Consider the following 15,685-nt stretch of genomic DNA (forward strand, 5'->3'; position numbering starts at 1 on the left):
TACTTAGAATGCCATTCGCAACTCAAACTCTCTTCTAAAAATATCAGCACCTACAGCACACCTAGAATACAGCAAGATAACTTAACAAAGTAACTAACAAGCACAAAAAACCTCCTATGATGACCTAAGCTATGCTTGGATTAATAATACAGAGTAAAGCAAACTAAAAAGCTTTGTTTACTCCAATACAAATCTCCTGCAACACTACTACTTTTTAAGACCTCCTTGATCTGGTGGCAGCAATATATACTATAGAAAAAAAGGATTTGTGATTATTCCCCTTAAAGCACACTGGAGGGGGTTTCAGCTGCTCTGTATGATGTTCTTAACCCCATCAGCCCCCTTCACTTCAACATAAAAACAGCTTTGCTCGGGATCATTTCATCTGATCCAACAACAATCATCAAGCACTTAAGGCTACAAGGCTAACAGCAGAATTGCAAATGATATATCATAAAGACACAGGCCTCTGTACTAGGAGTACTTATGGTAAATACTGCTTTCATTCACAAGGCGCTGTTGAGGTGCCCCGTTTCATTTCAGAAGTTTGTGCACTGCACACTGCAGTTTATGCAAATACAGGCATTTTAAGATGATATGCAGGCTGTACAGATACTCAAATATCAAAAAGCAGAATTTCGCACCTAGTAAAACAAACACATATCAAGATAAACACAGAAAAGCAAGCTAAATGAAACAGAACCCTTTCGCTATTCCACTCAGAAATGGGAAATGGCTTTTCAAAGGCCCTAACTTACCAGAACAAGAAGAAGCATCTCCACTTATGTTCTGAATCCAGCTCCTGTAAAAAGATGTCAAGACAACTTCAAATCTTACTTCCTACAGCCTCCCCAGCCTCTTACACTAAATGAGGCTTATCTTATCTAAATAGTGTAAACAGACATTTTTGAAAGATGCAAATTAATGGATAGGAAAAGGTGTGTATTTGAAACCATTATGTTAAAAAAAATCCCAGTTACCAGTAAGGAGCAAGACTGACACAATATTGCAGCGATAAAATCACTTTTCAAAAGGTTTGTGGATGTTTCAGTATTACATGACCTAGTAAGTGAACATATACAGTACCAATGAGAACTTTTTTTTTTTAATTCTAATTGCAGGTAAACAAAAGTTGCCATTACCTTTCAATTTCACTTTCTTTAAGAATTTCAACACAGGAAGCTTCAAGGGGTTTCCAAGCACAGTAGGGATCCCTGGCTAAAACACAGTCCACACAAGTGGTATACTTGTCGCAGAATGCCACAGGAGACTGAACCACCCCAGAATTTGAACCAGCATAGAGGTATCTTTTGCCCTAAAGAAAAAAAAAAAAGAAAAAAAGAAAAGAAATAGAGCTAATCATCAGTAGATCATGTTAAATTCATCAAGTAATTAAAAAATGATTAAAAGTAAACAAACACAAAAGATACAGCCATATGTCTGTAAAAACTGCAACTTGAGGGGAATAGTCATTTGTTTTGGTTAGCCTATATTTTAGAAAGGAAAGGAAACTGATCTTGAAAATAGCTGGCGATACAGGAAATGGGAAAAAAATAAAAAGAACACAAAATTGAAATAGCTACATTCTACGAGAAAGGAAAGTAAACATCTAAACATGGCTTTATTGTATTTTTCCAAAAATACGAATGCACTGACAATCTTTGCATGAGGAGGGATGTGTGTGTGCTGACATGTCTGAAAAGGAAAGGCTTTCTGTATTTACAACCTACTGCTGCTCCCCAGTACCCAAAGCAGCCTTACTGCCTTCGGCTCAACCAGTTAATCCTCCATGGCCCCACCAGTGTCAGCTTTACAATATTCGAACAAAATTGCCGGCCTTCTAAGGAAGAATACTGAGGACACTGGCATAATGCCTAGCCAAAGCGGAGATAAACGGAATGACTGCCTGACCTACAACCACTGGGGATCCTTTTACAAACAAGTCTCACTCTATGCACTTCTGGAAAAGACCGGGCTCACTCTGAGCATCCTTGCCATAAAAGGTAGGCAGCTGCATATTTCTCTCATCTCTCTCAGAGTCTATAGAAACTGGCAGCTCAAGGTATACTGCAAATTTGTTCTTTATTATGCAAAGCCTCAGGAAAGACCCTCACACTGCAACCCCAGAACATCAACGACCTATCCTCTAGTATTTTTGAGAGGCTATGTGTACAAAGCCAAAAAGCACATTCCACCTTGGCAGTGGATTGATTTTATCCTGAGTAGAATACTGAGTGAATTTACCAGTATTCTCCAGCAGTTGGCATGGCAAATAAGTCGGATCAAAGCACCGAGTGGCTTTTCCTGGGCGGCAGCCATACAGATCTCAGTATGCAGAAATGCACTCAGTGGTCATCTTTGCAGTGAGGTGGCTTGACTCTTTGGCAAGATGAATATGGTCACCGAGTGATGGGCAGATATCCCCCAAAAGCTTGCTAGTAAAAAGTAAGATTCTTAAAACATCTCACACTCAAGGTGCAGACTTCCAGTCCTGAACAGTCAAGAACAGTTTCAGGAAAATAACTAATAGCCTGTTTTAGGACTGAATTTACGTTCTGGAGCTCACCATAACTTTTCCATAAAGGAAAAGTATTGCTATAAGAACTCAGAGCAGCTTTTTTTTTCCTTTAATACAATGACCACCAGCAAGTCTGCTTAAGAGTACACTAATGAGCAAAGCATTCAGACTAACAGTAACTTGCCTCGAGAGGCTGTAGCACAATTCAGGTTGGGTCCCTCAACCCACTGAAGCGTGCAGAAGACTTTCAAGGAACTCTGGACACTAGAAAACATAGCAAGACATAACTGTATCAGGAAAGAAAACGCTGGCACTACTGGAAGATGGGTTTTGAAAGGAGAATTCCTTTGAAAGGAATCCTTTTGAAACAGAACCAGCTGTCAGTGACATACACTCAAATGTGGTCTTTGATCACAAGATCTAACTTGGCTACCTTTAGCTGTCCACTCTGTCAGAAAACTTCCTCCGATCTGCTGAGAGCCATCCAGCTCTCTAGGCTCTGACAGCTAACATACAAGCTGACCAGGCAATGCTGTGCATGGGTTGCGAAGTCTCTGTGTAGGACCAACTGTGTAGAGCCACTACGTCCAGGGAGTTCAGAAAGCATAAGGAGAGCTGAGGAGACAATTTCAAAAATTCAAACAAATCCTTCAGCCAAACAGGAGTTTACTAGGATCGACTGCAGGCTCATCTGACTACCACCCTTGAAACCAGGGAAAGGCACAGGGTAGGGCCCAGACACTACTGCAGCCAGATGATGTTCAGAAGGGGTTCTTACTCCAGAGGGCCATTCTGCTTAACAGATCTACTCTGAGATGCCACTAAACATCTTCACTTACCAGCTCTGTGAAGGACTTCACTAGTAACTACCTGTAATTGCTTACTGGATAAGAGGAAAGCTTTCATGTGCTTTCTTGTTGGGAAGGAGAAATAACCCCAGCTTGGATGGTACCCACAATAATATGACATTAATGATTCCTGCACCCCAGCTCAACCTCCAGGTACCTCCTCACTGAACAGAATTTCAGCTTTTTGGGGAGTATACTAGACTGCTTGGCTTCAGTGTCAGGTATAAGCTGCAGAGATTATTCTGGCAACATGGAGGTTTTTATTTGCTCCAGATACAATACTACTGATCCACAGGGCCTTACAGGAATTAGTGTTATGTTTAAACCCTAAGCTTTGAAAGCTCTTCCTCTGTAAAAAGGTAACTTGTTCCCTCTGTGTCCCTATGCTCCATTCATATTACCCTCTTTTAGAGGTTATACTTCAGTAAGCAAGGACTTGGTGCTTGGATTCAGAGATAAAAAATTTGGTGCTATCATTTCTGTACTAATCTCCATTTATCAGGAGCGTGCTGAAACTGCTAAATGATGTGTACTTGGTATGAGGCTGTAATAGCTATCCCTTCCAAAAATAAAGGGACCATAGCTAAGCCAGTATATGAAAGATTGTGGGATTTACCCATAATTAAGAGAATAGATACTAAAATAGATATTATAAGGGTGATCTATCATTATTTTCTATCACAAGGTAGCTGCTGAAACCTCCAGTCAAAGTAAAGCATTGGAAGTATTCTTTCCAGATGAAGCAGAGGAGGCCTGAAAGCATTTATAAATATATATAGACATAATAAGAGATTATTAAGTGAACATTCACCATCCTTTCTCTCACTGATAAGGCTAATATATCCCTTGCCCTTTATGTCCTTGTACACAAGCTTGAAAAGAAGCCAAAGTACTATCATACTATCATATAAAAGACAAAACCAAAAAAGAAAAAAGCCACGGATGCTGAATGCCCAATATACACGTCTACTTACAATAAAATCTATGTAATTAAAAGAAAGCAAAGTAACATTTGGGGAAAAAGAAAACTAAGAAATATTGTAAAAGACAACTAAAAGAAATAAGCAAAGTAGCTGTTGATAAGTAAACACAGAATATTACTGTGTGTGTTAAATTTCAACCGTATTTGTGATAAAGTTAATCACTTGAAGAATATCAGGATGTTTACATTTAAGAAACTTACTAATATAAGTTGTAATATAAATTACATCCCATATAACTGTTTATTAACTGCCCAGTAGAAGGGAAAAAAGGAAGAGTTCATCACATTACTTTTTGAAGTACTATTTCTTAAATACATGTTCATGTCATTAAATAAATTAAAAAATAATGAAGAACTATCCTATCTTTCAAGTATAGTAAACTTACTTTCAGAATTTCAACCATACAGTGGTTGAAAATTGCATCATACATAGCAATGCATACAGATAACACATTTTTACTGAAATCCATGAACATGGAAGTCTGTATCACACTGCTGATTTACCTATCAAAAGTATACTCTGTCCTCATGATATTTTGTTCTATGGTGAACATGAGAGGACTAAGTATACAGCAGCATAGAGCTCTCTTCACAGAATCACAGAATTCCTTTCCATAGAGTTGATCATGTTGGCACACAATCACACAAAAATAAATGCTGCTTTTGAGATACTTTAGCAGTATTCTTAAATCTCTAACTGCAGAGCAATTATTGATCACTAGGTACTCACTGAATGTCAGTATCACTACCAGACACTTTAAAGTATAAATAAATAAATAAATATCTTTTTTCCTCAAGAAGCCCAGAAGTTTCACCAACTGAGGAGTGTGATGCTAAAAACCATTGTTTATGGCAATATTATCACGGATATTTATGAACCTACAAGTCTGACTAACTAGGAGCAGAAGAATAACTAGCATTCAGAGTATACACAGCGATCATCCTGTGTGTGTACACCATCACAAAATCACTCTGAGATTAAACCCAGCAATTGTTTAATAATGCAGAACAACCACAGAGTTTAGAGCCCGCAGCAAAGCAAGTATTTTCCAGTTGGGGCTGCAGTTGGAATTCCATCTGGAAAGCAGAGTGTAATCAGAGATCCCAGCTGGCACATGATACCAATGGTGACACTGCTGTGCCCACTCTTATGATAAAGCTACCCAAGAAACTGTGGCACTTAAACAATCAAAATCAATCAATTAGCTATACAATTTGAGACAACGAATCTTTCTGCTAGACATACTGCTCTCTTTGTAGGTTAATTTCCTCAGAAAAAATACACTATTCTATTACATTCCCAAGAATTTTCCTTCATGGATTTGTAATGACCACAAGGGGTCAGGATTTTTACACTACCCCCATCTAAAAACTTGTACCTTCAAACGTGTTATGGCTTTTAGCTTCTGTACTACGGATCAGAGCAAAGATCAGCACACATGTGCTTGCTCCACCTTGCCCACAGCTAGAGCTTCAGAAGCTTACCACCTACCTGCTACCTATCAGGTAGTATTCACCACTGCTGCAGTGTGAGAAGTTACAGATACAGCCTTCGTTGTTTTTCATAGTGATGGTCTCTCTTCATTTCGAAGTTAAATATAAATCCTTAAAGTCTTGTGGAAGAACAAAAGGAGATGCATGCTTATAGTACTTACTTTTTTGGATGAAAGCAAGAGAGTTTGGACTGGCTCAAAGTTTGGGAAAAGCTGTGTTTCTTCAATAATATGCATTCCGTTTTCACAGCTGATAGCTTTGTGCAGGGCTCCTTGATCTGAAATTACAAACCAATATACTTCACTAAGAGTCTTGTAATAAAAAGGCAAGAAAAATTTGCACACTTGCTATCATTTCTCTTGATAATCTGCCTGCTGCTTAACAGATGACTTCACATAATTCTGTGCCAATGGCAACCACTATATCTGTCATCAAAAGCAACTGAGCAAGAAATGTTGTTTCAGGACAACGAATGAAATACTTTATGTTTTTGCTGCAGTTTTTGCAGTTCTGCAGTTCTCTTTCTTGCAGTAGTTCTTCAAAGCATGCAAGATTCTCCACTTACTTCCACGGCCTCTCACTCTTTAAAGAGAATATACTTGCTGGTTTAAAAGCACTGGAAATATGGAAATCTCTGGTTCCTCTCACAGCACATTTCATCCTAAATAATGAGTGCATCATTAAAACACAGCCTTTTGAAAAAACTCACCTGTACTGATGAACATAACATCATGTATGGTACCACTGAGTGCTCTGACTCTGTCTACTACAATCTGGGTGTACTTTACATCTCGTTTTACTAGGCGGGGTCTGTCTCCCATTGGGGTCACTGAATCATCCATTAGAGGATGATCTTTAACAAACTGCAATGTTTTGTCCGGTAAGTTCAAAGAACTCATGTAGCTTGATGCTCCAGCTTTGTTGTTTATACACTGGCAAAAAAAAAAAAAAAAAAAAAAAAAAAAAAAAAAAAAAAAAAGACCCAAATTATGCATTTGCTTGTACATAATGAAGACAATTAACAACAGGTATGTGTGTATTTTCTTCTGTGTATTGGTTTGGCCAGTAAGCATACCCTTAAATTCTCTCATTCCACTCTGTCAGGAACATAATCATTTTTGAAGCATGTTAGCTTGTACAAAATACTAGTCTCTGAGTTTAGGACTACTCTTCTGTTGGGGCCCAAAATATATTTAAGGAAAATCATCCTCCCAGACTCCCACGCTTCTTAATTACTTTTTACTGTCATCTTCCTCAGCAATAGCAACCAAATGAGTGCAGAAACATAAAAAAGCTTTTTTAAAAAATAAAAAAATATGAAAATGGCCCAGTACATTGGATAAATCTTCTGAAACTAGGAAGATAACGCAAGGATTGCTGCACTTTTGCTCCCTGGTCTTTGCAGATACCAAAGGTAAACTAACCATAGAATCCTAGAATTAGTAAGGTTGGAAGGGACCTCTGGAGATCATCTAGCCCAACCTCCCTGCTCAAGCAGGGTCACCTAGAGCATGTCAGACAAGGTTGCATCCAGGCAGGCCTTGAAGATCTCCAGAGAAGGAGACTCCACAATCGCTCTGGGCAACCTCTTCCACGGCTCTGTCACTCTCACAGGGAAGAAATTCCCCCTCACGTTCAGGCGGAACTTCCTGTGCTTCAGTTTTTGCCCATTTCCTCTCGTCCTGTCACATGGGACAACTGAAAAGAGTCTGTCCCCATCCCCTTGACACTCTCCCTTCAAGTACTTGTACACATTGATAAGATCACCCCTCAGGCTACTCTTCCCCAGGCTGAAGAGGCCCAGCTCTCGCAGCTGTTCCTCAGAGAGCAGGTGTTCCAGCCCTCTGATCATCCTCATAGCCCTACGCTGGACTCTCTCCAGTAGCTCCATGTTTCTCTTAGACTGGGGAGCCCACAACTGGACACAGTACTCAAGGTGAGGCCTCCCCAGAGCTGAGTAGAGGGGCAGGATCACCTCCCTCCATCTGCTGGCAACACTCTTCCCAATGCAGCCCAGGAGACCATTGGCCTTCCTGGCCACAAGGGCATATTGCTGGCTCATGGTCAACTTGTCATCCACCAGCACTGCCAGGTCCTTCTCTGCAGAGCTGCTCTCCAGCAGGTCAGCCCCCAGCTTGTACTGGTGCATGGGGTTATTTTTTCCCTAGATGCAGGACCCTGCACTTGCCCCTGTTGAACCTCATGAGGTTCCTCTCTGCCCAGCTCTCCAGCCTGTCCAGGTCTCTCTGAATGGCAGCACAGCCCTCAGGTGTACTAGCCACTCCTCCCAACATCTACTTCATCACTAGAAAATTAGTAACAAAATAAAGAGAGTAAGAAAACTGCAAATACTTAAAAAATCCAAACAAACAAATAAAAAAACAAATATCCAGATGATTTCCAGATAGAAACTTCAGGATAAACCACTTGAAGCAATTTTTTTCAGAGGTCTTTGCAAAGAAGTATTCAGATCAGGGCAAGCTAATATTATAGAAACTAATATTACTCAGATTACCAATAGTTATAATTGCTAGGTTATCTTTTTTTTTTCTTGTTTCTTCACTCCTTAGCATTACAAAACATCAGCCATCAGATCCAAGGTTATACAAACTTACCGCCCCAGGTCGAGGATTAGGAATTTCCCCATTGTAGCGTACCCACTTTGTATGAGACTGTTCTACTGTAGCACTCTGCATATATTTTCCTTTTGAGAAAACTTCTTCTACAGTAGACAGATTGTATGCACACACTGCTGACAGACCCACATTATTACTAAAAGTATAGAAAGAACGAAAAAAAATATCATCAGTATTCATTACTTGTTGCAGCAACGAACAGAGATGAAAGTACTCATCCAAGAAAGGCTGTATTACACTTACAGTTGTGGAGTAAAAACTCCATAGATTACTGGTTCCTTCAGACTTGGAGACTTCAGAATAAAAACATCATTGATAATATTGAAGATTAAATTCTTATCGGGTATGGTACAAATCAGTCTGGCCTTGAGAAAGGAAGTCCATTTTTTCTGCAAAGTCCTTAATCCTCCCTGGTCCCTCTTTTGAGAGAAAAGTAGAAAAGGGTGCATTGTGGAGAGAGAGGGATTAAACAACATTTTTTTATTTCATTCAAGAACCACTGGCACACACACATAGGATACTGAACCCCTAATACTTTTTCATGTTTAATCTACAACAACATCAAGAAATATTATACATATTCATAGGCAGAAAAGTAAGGAAGCCACAGGAACATGTTTTCATTTAAGAAAAATAACACATAATGATTTCTCTCAGCACATGAAGGTAAGATGAGACATAAGACTTATACATGAACCGCACCTTAGTAATGCCTGGCAAATTGAATGTTCATAAAAAAGTATGCTCATTAGAAAAATTAAAATAAGCACAGAGGTACTATACTTGTCCCTTAAAAGAAGCAAACAATATTGCATCAGTTCTGTGACATGTAAGCACTAATAATTTAAATTCTGATGCTGCAATATGCACTTAGCTTGCATAGTTTCATCAAAAGAAACTCACGTGATGGTCTACTCCTGCAAGCAGTTACCCCCTTTATTAAGCATTTGCTGGATCAAGGCTTAAAGAAAAATAAGATACATTGACTACAAATGTTTCAAAATACTTGATTATCAAGCAGCAGCTGTGTTACTTCTTTTCAAAAGCAGATATATTTGAACAAAAACATATTTCCTGTTAGTAATCCAATATTATATCCAAAATACTGAGGGAAATCTGCAAAATTTCAAAAAAGAACTACATATAAATGCCTATAGCTTTGCAACCTACCATTAATTTGTTTTAAACAGACAGTAGCAATGAAACACTCTCATATTCTACAATATCCCACTTTAAAGCATGGACAAGCTGTTAGTGGGCAGAGGGCCATACTAATAAGCTCCATGTAAACCTGCCTCCAGCTGCTTATTTAATGGAAATCTCAAGGGCACCAACTTGTTATTGATGTTTTGACTTTCATGTTTAAATATAAAACAGCAAAGTCAAAATAAAACATTTCAACCTCATCAAAATGAAATAGCTAGATAAGTTTCTTGTTGGGGGGGGGGGGGGAGGAGACAAGGAAATTGTTACATTCCAGTTCAAAGGATTTTGTTGAATCAATACTTTCTGCTGGAAAAAAATCTTTCGTCAGAAGATTTTTAACTAACACTCCTGAGTATGTACTTGACTCAGCCTCACATATTGAGGTTTAAACACGAAGTGTGATAGAATCAGGCTGCTGGTGACTGTTTTTTTGATGTGATGGTAGCTATGATAGCGTGATGGAAGTCCCATCTGCTACACTGCAGTCAAGAACAAGCTGTGTCAACAAGGGAATGCAGTTTTGTTTGTCTGCAGCTACTTGCAAATAACTTGAATTCTTGATAAACATCCTTTCTATTCTGCTCCAATGAAAGTCCCTTTTTTTTCAGAGGTTTGTACTTAAAACTTACGATAGCAAAACCAATAAAACAAAACAAAAATAAAGTGATTATTTTTATGTTATTATAATCATTTATTACTTTACTAATGAGAAGTACTGAAATCACAACACTTAACAAGCATTAAAACAAGCATTTGCTCTCAAACTGCCAACTAGACTTTGAGTTATGAAGAAGTGATTAAAACTGTTGATTCACTAAGAATATACTTGATCATTTCCATTTAAACTGCACACAGAAAGTCCACAGTAATTAGTGGTTTTTACTCTTAGAAACATCTACTTGAGTTAATAAAGGAAACAGAACTGTCCCACCTTACACACTCTAGCTATTCTTGGAATCATCAGCTTTCCAACAAACTCATACTCCACAGACACTTCAGTGAAAAAGAAGTATATCTTGTCATCTTCTCCATCTGTGCTGTTTTGATCTGCTCTAATCACATCAGCAAAAACAAAATTGGGCTCTACAGATACAAATAAAGAAAAGATTTTTATATTAAATATGATTCTTTAAATTTAATTCTCTCTAAAATTCTTTAGGAGCCTTCTTTCTTCCAAACCTCCTATTGCATTTAACTGCTGTCCGGTTGGTGACCTGCCTACACAGTTTGTTGTTGAGCCCATCAATATCACTGCTAAAACCCAGAAACACTGGAGATAAAAACTATGTGAAACATTTGCACTGAAACACAAACCAGCTTAGAGATCTGAGAGATCTCTGAGCTCTAATATCTCATTACTTCATATTTTTCAGTCTACACTCGAGAATGATTTTGTGATAGGTCTCAATAGGTATCCTCCCTTGCCTGTCTCTCCCCTTTCTAACCAAAAAACAAGATGCCCCCTAGAAAAAAATACAAACTTAGAGAGGGGAAATGGTATATGCTGGTTCATTCATCTTTGATGACAGAATTAGCTGAGACCTACAAGCAATAACTCACTAGGGTAGGCCAGCTAGCAACACCTGCAAATCTAGCGGTTAAGTCAATTCTTTTAGAGAGTCTACACAGTCCTGAACCCCCACCCCCCACCCTGCAACTAACCACACTCCCAAATCCTGCTGGCTTTCAAATACATGTAATCACATTCTTGTCATCAAACCGTCATAAATAAAATCAGAACATAAAAATTTACTTAAGATTTAATTCCTTTTTCTCTTGAAAAATCAAATTTCCTCAAGGTAGGCATACACAGTGCCAGACACTTAAAACCCATGTTATTAACTGGAACAGTAAAAATGGCAATAGCATTATAAAATATATTACAAAACTCAGTACGGTGTAGCTTTTTGGCCATAATGCAATTTTTGGAACATGCTAACTCCATGATTTTTTGTCTTTTTTTTTTTTTTTTTGTAGAAAATCACAGTCCTTTGAGTATTCATGAAACTGAGCAAATTTTGAAATTCAGGAAGTGAGATAATTGCCAACTATGTTCAGCACAATTTGAAAATATATATATTAGGCAAAAAAAAGTTCTCCTGCTTATTGCCAAGCTATATCTTAATACAGCTAAGATGAATGAGTGAATGCAAAATAAACTGCTGCCCTTTAACATCAAGCCAAAGCCTGTATGTCTCTAACCTGTTTTCACTGTCACTGCTGATAAAAGTCCTGAATTTTCAAAATTAAATCTCTTCTAGGCACACTCAGAGGTCAATGTATGCCAATAAAATAAAAGCCATTATCTCTGAGGTACTGCGCAACAACCCCTTACTTCTGATAAGAAGCTTAAATTTTTTGTCTCAAACTGTAACTTTGAAGAAGGAAAAATTATTTGTTTTGGCCTGTTCTCACACCCACTTACCATTAAGCCAAGGTATTGCATATTCTGTTCTCAAAGGACTCTGATGAGAGTTTCGTGAAATAATAGGTTCACTTCCCAAGAAATTATAAGAAGTCCCAGAATAAAGCTCCTCATCTTTAACACAAAAACAAATATTTCAGACTGTCTTATACACTGAATACCAAAAGTAGTACATAAATATTTCAAGAGAATAAGTTAGCTAAAACTTCCCATAAGAAAAGATAAACAAGGATTTCCTTTGAATTGCCCCAGACATTCTTATATGTTTATATCTCTGCTGGCCATTTTTAAAGCTAACACTTTATACTTGGTTTATTATTGCTCTAATACAAACAACTAACAAAAGTCAGCACCACTGTTCTTGTGGTACTTTAACATTTAACATATTAAACTTGCAGTTTACGTATGAAAATGCAAATTACTTAAATGCCAGAGAAGTTTTGGAATCTAATTACTTTTCCTCTTCCTCTATGCCAACATTACCGAAAATAAATTTTTAAGAATTTAGATGACAATACAATGAGCGTGTTCTTTTCTTCTCATTTCCTGTTTTGTGTTATTTTAAACTTGTCTTTTATGATCTTTGACACTGTGATACAGCTATGAACTCAGGTTTCACCAAATCAAGATTTGGTGGTGTTTAATTATGCAGTAATAGACTTGCAGTAATCTCACTTCCCTAGTCTGTTTCATGGAGATGTCTCCAGGATATCTAAAAATTCCACTTGTTAAATTTACTGAAATGACAGTAATTAATACTATAGAGGCAACTGAAGTACATGGTGAATGAATATATCATCACATTTTGACTACCCAGACCAATCACGTTAAACACTTAAGAATATAGTTTAAAATATTTTAAAAGTTATTTCCAAAACACACAAGAACTGTAAGTTCGCTTTTGAAGAAACACGTTAAAAGCTGACTACACAAGTATTTCAATGTCTGCCTAGATACATGGTAAAGATTTAAAGAAGGGACTAAATCTAGCATCCTGAGAGGGACTGGACAATGACAGCAGAGAGGACTGGATACTTCTGTATAATGATGAACTATGTGAAGTCTGAACTTACCAACCATAACAGATGTGTAGCTCTGAGCAGGGTCAAATGGACATCTACCTTTACCATCTTCATTTTTACCTCCAAGCTCAAATGAAATCAAATTCTGTAAAAAAATAAAAAAATACAAAAAATAAATTGAAAACCAGAAAGCTATATTTTTTTTTCTTAATCTTTGCACATACCAGGTGACTGAATAACTGAAAAGCTGATACTAAACCACAGACAATTTCATCAACTTTCAGCATCAAACACACATTTCGAAAGATTGTAAAAGGCACATGCATTTTCAGAGAATCTTTTCAAGTCCATCAGACAGAGGAAACACGATCCTGTGATTTAGGAGTACAGGAGCAGAAAAGAATGGAAGGCCTAAAGACAAATCCAGATAGAGAGGGAGACCTTAAGAAAGAACACCCGAAAAGCCCAACAACAGGAAAGGCAGAGCAGTCAACTCATGGACAGGAAAAGCAGGCAACTATTAAATTAGATGGCATAAAAAAGGAGAGTTTTAGAAATCAAGAAGGCATTCTGAAGCAGATTTAGCAATTCGCAGGAAAAGGTTAAATTTGAAATGGGGAATAATCCAACTACATTTTAAACAGCAATACTTCAGCTACTACCTTATAAACCCCTGAAAGACTGGTGGGATAAGGATCAGGAAGATGACTGAGAACAGCAGCAAAAAAAGAATATAGGGAAACGATCAGTTGTTACTGTATAGCAAAGAGATCAGAGACCGAGGACAACTAATTCTAGCAATGCTGCAGAGGTGATGGCAGACAGACTTACAGACAGGGGAGACGAGAAAGAACAAATTCGAGCAAAATTACAAGATTTCTGAACTTCAGAATCATGCAGGATCCACACTGTGGAGAATGTTAATGGAGTCAGCTACATGAAACGGGAGTTTTGATTTTGAGCCAAGACTTCATTCTGAAGCATTCAGCATTATGGAGCTTTAGCATAGCCAGCAGCAGAGACAAGACAAGCAGAGACAGGAATTTGAAAAATTTCAGGGAGAGTCAGAAGTGGATGAAAGTCGCAAAGAATGTCATTTCAGTTTTAGAAAATATTTTTCAGCTACTGTAGAATACACAGAGCATTACGAAAGCTAAGAAAAGTTAACCAAGGTGAATCAATAATTCATTAAAAGCTTTGAAAAGGGAACACTAATGTGCAATTCCATTTTCTACCATTACAGAAAGACAACATCATAAATGCTTCAAAGGCTATGACTGGCACTAAAATTACAAAAGTCTTTGGGAACAAAGATTAACTCATTGTTTACATGAGTTGTTTTTACGTTAAAGTTGTTATTGGGACAAAATGCATGTATGCTCTCACCAGATAATCACACGTTGGCTGAAATGCATTAGTTCCACATACGTAGAGAAAAGTTTCATTCAGTTGTTGTAAGACACGCACATAATTACGGCACTCTGTCTGCAATAGAAGACAAAAAAGGACCAGTCTGATAAAATACAGCTTCCACATTCTAACATAAATAACCAATTAAGTTGTAGTACTGACTCTTCTGTCGCTGCCGCTCATGCCACACAACATGAGCATTTCCAAAGCTTCAGAGATGTAATGCTGACTGATGCTATCATCTCTTTAGATGCAAACACCAGTTGCATGCAGACCTGCAGCTTCCAGCTTCCCACAATCACCAGTGCACCACTGTTTCAGTATACCCGGGTAGCATATCTGAACACCAACACACTTAGAAAGTTAAATCCCACATTGCTGCATGAAAGTACAAATACCAAAGACTAACCAAATCCATGAGAACAACTAGCTAAAAATGGACTAAGTTTTAGACTTTGTTACCTCTTGCAAGTCTGGATGAAACAGTAAGACACAACCTTGACTACCACTTAAAGAGAAAAACCTGACAGACCATTAAATTCTCAATAAAGCTTTGTCACTTTTATCTGTCAAGTTTCTTCAGTCCTTAATATTAACTGTTTTTTGACCCAAGAAAACGTACTAATTCCTTTAACTTTGAAATAGAACAAGGAGCTTGAGTAAAGTCTCGAATATTAAGGAAGCCATAAATATTCAGCATAACAATCAAGAAAAACAACTCAAAACACCTACTTAACAGAGGAAAACCCAGAAACATCAGCATCCCTTAATGCTTGCTGATATGCAGCCAGATATCACCACTGCAGTTCCAAAAACTACTTAAGTGAGCTTAAACACCCTGGCACTAGACAAGGTAGCAGACACTGAAGGAGAGGACCATCCATTTCAGTGTAAGACGTGATGATAGCAGCAGCTTAACACCTTAATGCTTGTGAAACTACTATACTATGCAAAATACATCATGGATACATGTATCCATGGATACAGTGGGGAAAATGTGGCTTGAAGTTAAGTGCGATTCATTAACGCTTGCACATGGGAGGCAGAAAAAAAGGGAGAAGAGTTCACAGCTCTGGGTATAATCAAGCAAAGTACTTGTTTACTGGGTTTGCATCCATTGTAATTATCAGTAATAATCTCTATA

At 37.9% G+C, this 15,685-nt stretch overlaps 1 protein-coding gene across 6 annotated transcripts in view; it reads right to left on the reverse strand.

Annotated features, from left to right (window-relative positions):
- The window catches only part of SEMA4D (semaphorin 4D), a 107,655-nt gene that overhangs the window by 18,080 nt on the left and 73,890 nt on the right, over window positions 1–15,685 (reverse strand). For all 6 annotated transcript variants that reach the window (XR_009961304.1, XM_062600619.1, XM_062600618.1 and 3 more), the window contains 10 exons: window positions 14,518–14,616; window positions 13,183–13,276; window positions 12,110–12,223; window positions 10,616–10,767; window positions 8,722–8,897; window positions 8,458–8,614; window positions 6,552–6,774; window positions 6,004–6,119; window positions 1,143–1,315; window positions 759–802 (listed from right to left, as the gene is read on the reverse strand). Coding sequence is in view for 5 of the 6 variants with exons in the window: in XM_062600619.1 (XP_062456603.1) it covers window positions 759–802; window positions 1,143–1,315; window positions 6,004–6,119; window positions 6,552–6,774; window positions 8,458–8,614; window positions 8,722–8,897; window positions 10,616–10,767; window positions 12,110–12,223; window positions 13,183–13,276; window positions 14,518–14,616 (1,348 nt within the window). In the remaining variant the exon portion in view is untranslated. The remainder of the gene's footprint in view (window positions 1–758; window positions 803–1,142; window positions 1,316–6,003; window positions 6,120–6,551; window positions 6,775–8,457; window positions 8,615–8,721; window positions 8,898–10,615; window positions 10,768–12,109; window positions 12,224–13,182; window positions 13,277–14,517; window positions 14,617–15,685) is intronic.

The sequence above is a fragment of the Rhea pennata genome, chromosome Z (genome assembly GCF_028389875.1).
Source record: "Rhea pennata isolate bPtePen1 chromosome Z, bPtePen1.pri, whole genome shotgun sequence".
Lineage (NCBI taxonomy): Eukaryota > Metazoa > Chordata > Aves > Rheiformes > Rheidae > Rhea > Rhea pennata.